We start from the raw sequence: 5253 nt of genomic DNA on the forward strand, positions 1-5253 counted from the left end.
TCACAATCTAATCACCTCTTCAAGGCACCATCTTTCAATTACCATAATAGGATTTCCCACCCTCTAACACTGTCACATTGGGGGTTAAGTTTCAAATACATGGACATTGGGGTACACAATTCAATCCACAGCACTGAGGAACTAAATTTTTAATTTTATTTAATTCTAATTAATTTGAATTTAAATGATCATAGGTGGCTAGTGGGTACAGTATTGGACAGTGTATATCTAGACCTTCTCATCTAGGATCCCTTCTAAGTGGTCTCTCAGATGCTGCTCAGAAACTCCCACTACTGGGGAAATCAGTAGTTTGTTTTACCTGTTTTTTGTTTTGTTTTATTTTTACTGGATATGTATGTTTGTATTGTAAAAGCAACACTTATTGTGATCAATTTAAAAATCAAATATATAGAGTAAAATGTGAGTGTTCTTCCTCTCCCCTGCTCCAGTACAGCTTCCCTTTTGAGGCACAGAAATATCAGGAAAGGAAGCTGAAATTGGGTCTCTCAATTCACAGTTGTTCCCTTTGCCTGACGATGCTGTCCCATAGCAAGGCCATCTGGAAGAGGCTAGAGAGAAAATTCAGGCTCTTGAGGTTATGGATATGCTCTGAGCCCAGGATCAAGTTACTCTCAGCAGAATGGTTTTATCCTGCAGGATTTCCCCTGGCTAAGCACACTCATGGTTATTGGGTGCTGCCCTATTGTTTGGTCAGGTCGGTTTACTTCTTTCTCAGTAAAACCTCAGTAAAATTGCGTAGGAGAACATTTTGCACCGCCTGTTTGGGTTTCACGTTTTTTCACCATTGTCAAGTTCCTTGCCTTCTTCATAGCACTTTATTCCCTTGGGAGGAATGTTCTCCCTCATGGACGTATTGGTGAGCGAGATGGAGAGTATGCTAAACAGTGATTTAACATCTCAGTACCTGATGCTGCAGTGGAATGCATCTGGTCCCTCTGACAGTACAGAACCATCTGCTTACTATGATATCCTGGAGCTGCTGAAGGAGGAGGTAGAGGGAAAGTAGAGAGGTCTTTTATAGGATTTCTCTCCTGTTAACACTTGTGGTTTCCTTGTTCAGCAGATGGTGGGTAGTACTGTCTGTGTGGGACAGTAGAAAAATGATAGGCATTGGAGACAGGCAGTCCTAGGGTCACATCCTGTCTGCACCACGTACTGGTTTTGTGCCTATTTATTTAACTCTTCAGATCCTCAGTTTTCCCATCTGCCAGGAATTGGAATGATAGTGTTGTTAGAAGAGCTAAAAGGGTAAAAGTGCTGGTACAGTAGTTGGTAGAGAAAAGGTCATTAGTAACTTTACTTCCTTCTCTAAAAGAATTGAGTAAGTTTTTCTTTTGTTAGTGGCCTTACATTTCTCAGAGAGAATGATAGTGTTGTTAGAAGAGCTAAAAGGGTAAAAGTGCTGGTACAGTAGTTGGTAGAGAGAAGGTCATTAGTAACTTTACTTCCTTCTCTAAAAGAATCGAGTAAGTTTTTCTTTTGTTAGTGGCCTTACATTTCTCAGAGGAGAGTAACTAGGGCTGGCTCCTCAGCTGAGTTTTCTCAGGTTTTTGAATGTGCTTTGCCATTTCCTTTTTCTAACTTCCTGGTATTCAATGTGTATGTTAGATATTTAATAACTTTCTGGGTAGGGAGGAGGGGAGACCCTAATTTGTAACATTTGCCAATTTCTGTGGTATAAATACTTCCACCATGGCCAATTTCAAGCTATCAACAAACATGATGTCAACCAGTTTGCAAAATTCTTGCATATATAGCAATTGGCTCTTTTAAGTCTGTTTAAGCCATTTGCAGTGCAGTACTGCTGCCTGCTTTCCAAGGACTAGTGTACTGAGCATAGGACTTCATTAGTCTGTATCTCTCATTTAGCCCAGAAGAAGAGGAAAAAGGACAGGAAGAAGCAGCGGTCTGCTGATACTCCTGAGGACTTCCCTGCAGCCCCCGGACAGTCCATTGATAAGAGTTATCTGTGCTGTGAACACCACAAAGCCATGATTGCTGGCCTTGCCCTGCTGAGAAACCCGGAGCTGCTCCTAGGTGAGAGACGCCACTGCCTTCCACAGGAGGGAGCATGTAAGACTACAGAGGTAACCAGTCAGTGCCAGCTGCCTTGTACTTTAACAACAGTGATTACAAACTGACAAATACTCATATATTTATATTTTTCTTCATCCCAACCTTTTTCTAACTTAATGAGCAGCCAAGTAACTTTTACCTCAGACTCAACCTGTAATCTCAAAATTGTGTTGAAATGTGTTGGCGGTTAAATTTTGTTGCTTCTATTCATTTTTTTTTAAAATTAAGGTATACAGTATATTCAATGAGGTATGTAAGTACACAGATTTTAAGTTGTCTAGCTTGTTGAATTTTTGCATATATATATATACCTGTATAACTAGAAGGTACATTTTATTTATTTATTTTTCTTGGCGGCTGACTAGCACTGGGATCAAACCTTGGACCTTGGTGTTCTCGGCACCATGCTCTGACCAACTGAGCTAACCAGCCAGCCCCTAAGTGGTACATTTTAAATATATCTCCAATGCCTTTGCACTTTAGGAGAAGTTCTAGCATTTCTGTAATGTGCTATTTGAACACTAGATGCAATCTATCTTGACTTTTTACTTTAAATAAATCCATGTTATAGTTAGTGCAGTCACAGCCTTATCACTGACAATAGGATTAAATCTGACCACATTAGCAAAAATGTTCATGTTTCTTTCTATGGTTGTAATTGTCTTCACCCGAAGTTCCTGAGTATGCCTTCTTGAAATACCCTATCCTTTTGTCCCATCTTTGTGTTGATGTATGTCTCTAGAATCTCAGTTCTTAGATTAATCCTCAGGATCTGTCTCCTTTTGGTGATTCTTTTGTTTCTTGTCTTCTTTCAATTACCCTTTGGTTGCTGTGGTTTCTCTGTGCTTAGGGCTAGGATTTGGGCCTTTGTTTTCCTGTGATTTATGGAAATTGGATGGATTGTCCTTGAGTGGTTGGGGTGCCTGAGAGGACAGTGGGGCCTTTTGAGTTGAGAGCTGGGCAGGGGACATACCACCTATACTGTCTTGTGATCAGGAGCAAGGTTCCTTGGCCATTGTCCCTCTATTTCCTAGAGGGGATCTAATAGCTCTTATGGTGAGTACTCCTGATACCATGTCAGCAGAGTGCTTTGGGATCTTTAAGGAACCATAATAATAACACACTGGCTCATCTGCTGGATCTTGTATTCATGAAGCCGGGTTGAGTTTTCAGTTGTCAAAGTGACTTTTAAATTTCTGGAATGAGACAGGGAGGCCAGGTCCCTAAATTTTGCATCTCTGGTCATAGCTAACAATCTGACTTTTCTTTTGCCCTCCCTGAGGCTGGTATAAAACTTACCAGTGAGCAGATGACAAAGTGATGCTCTCCTCTTTTCTTACAGAGACCCCACTGGCATTGTTGGTGGTCGGCCTGGGTGGCGGCAGCCTCCCCCTCTTTGTCCACGATCACTTCCCAAAGTCCTACATCGATGCTGTGGAGATTGACCCCTCCATGTTGGAAGTGGCCACCCAGTGGTTTGGCTTCTCCCAGAGTGACCGGATGAAAGTCCACATTGCAGATGGCCTGGACTATATCAGCAGACTGGCTGGAGGAGAAGGTACTGTTGGAGCATTTCGTAGCTTTGAAGGGGTGTCGAAGGAAGATTGATCCAAGGTTGTCAGGCCTGCAAGGGCCTGTAGAATTTTTCTCTAAGAGGGTAGCATCAGTGCGACTTCCTCATCATCCCAAGAAACCTGAAGTCTAGCTGGTGAAGAAAAGGAGGAGAAAAGGTAGGGTGTGTATAGGGAGGTGTTTCTCGTATATTTTTCAGCTGGAGGTGAAGCCAGAAATAGAGCAAAACAGCATTCACGTAGATTGGTGGTTCACAACCTCAGGGTACATTTGGTAACATGTGAAGACATTTTTTGGTTGTCACAAATCAGGGAGATGCTAATGGCATCTAGTGTGCAGAGGCCAGGGCTGCTACTAAACATTCCACATATACAAGACAGCCACCAATGACAAAGAATTGTCTGGCTCAGAGTATCAGTAGTGTTGAGACTGAGAAACCCTGACACAGATTCTACTTGGTGGGAATTTTGATAGCCTTCCTTGCTACTGGAATTAAGGTTCCATTTTGCCATAATACTTTATACCCCAGACTTAGGACAACAGGCATATTATTTTCTGTCAAATTCTAGACAATAGCTCCCCTCATCCTTCTGCAACTTTACGTGTAGGCTCCTCATGACTTCGGTACTTTCTGGAGCTTGAGTTTCTCAGAGAAGTCCGTTAGGTTGGGTCAGTTCTGCTGGGGAGCCTGGGCTGCCCTTCCCTGGTCTGCTCATTCCATAACATACTGTACTCTGGTTCTCACTGGATTAGAATATCTTCAGTAAGGACGTGGCAAACCAGGGTGCTTGGGGTGAGTATTTTGGTGTTGGCACGAACAGATACTGCTTTATTTTAATTGCAAATTGAATTTAACCATATTAGAGTTTCACAGATTCCCTCTTAGAGGCTGGGGCCAGCTGGGAGCCCAGAGCCTGTTTGGGCTAACATGTGTGAAGCATTTACAGCAGTGCCAGGCACATGGTAGGCATTCAATTCATGATGGTGCTGCTGCTGCTATTATCTGTAGATTAGTTCTTAATGGCCCTGCCCATCTTTTCTAAACACCACCATGTTTCAGATTATTGGAGGGCTCAAGGCTGAAAAGGTAGGCCATCATTTTCCTTGGACTTTGATGAGCCAACACTTTTTCTTCTCTCCTGAAGAAACCAAAATCAGACCTGTGCTATGAATGGTGATAGGCATGCAGTAGTCCTAATTACTTACTAATAATTGAATACTCACTACCATAGTCTCAAAATTTGCTAAAAATATGTCAGTGGCATTGCCGGCCTACCCCTTGAGAAAACTATTCAACATTACAGTGAGGAGCAGATCTGATCTATCATCAGTTCTTTCTCACCCATTTAGCAAAATCATTTCTTTCTTGAGCCAGCTACTGTTAATGTAACTAGAAAGATACACTAACTCACATTTCAGAACATTTCTTCCTATGAGGCAACATGTGCTGTTTCCAGAGTTAAGTTAAAGTTACCATTTGCTGGGTCAGCCCTTAAAGGCCCAGGCAGCTGCTTCGTCTAGATCAGTGGTTCTCAACTCTGAGTGTGTTTAGAATTACCTGGGGAGCTTAAGAAAAATACCAGA

The 5253-nt window shown here is 42.2% G+C and overlaps 1 protein-coding gene across 1 annotated transcript in view; it reads left to right on the plus strand.

Annotated features, from left to right (window-relative positions):
• Positions 1-5253, plus strand: part of METTL13 (methyltransferase like 13) — a 17540-nt gene that overhangs the window by 8422 nt on the left and 3865 nt on the right. Inside the window, exons 6-7 of the mRNA XM_008585981.1 lie at positions 1891-2058; positions 3440-3655. Coding sequence (XP_008584203.1) covers positions 1891-2058; positions 3440-3655 — 384 coding nt within the window. The remainder of the gene's footprint in view (positions 1-1890; positions 2059-3439; positions 3656-5253) is intronic.

Source organism: Galeopterus variegatus, unplaced genomic scaffold (assembly GCF_000696425.1).
Source record: "Galeopterus variegatus unplaced genomic scaffold, G_variegatus-3.0.2 Scaffold3786, whole genome shotgun sequence".
NCBI classification, from domain to species: Eukaryota; Metazoa; Chordata; class Mammalia; order Dermoptera; family Cynocephalidae; genus Galeopterus; species Galeopterus variegatus.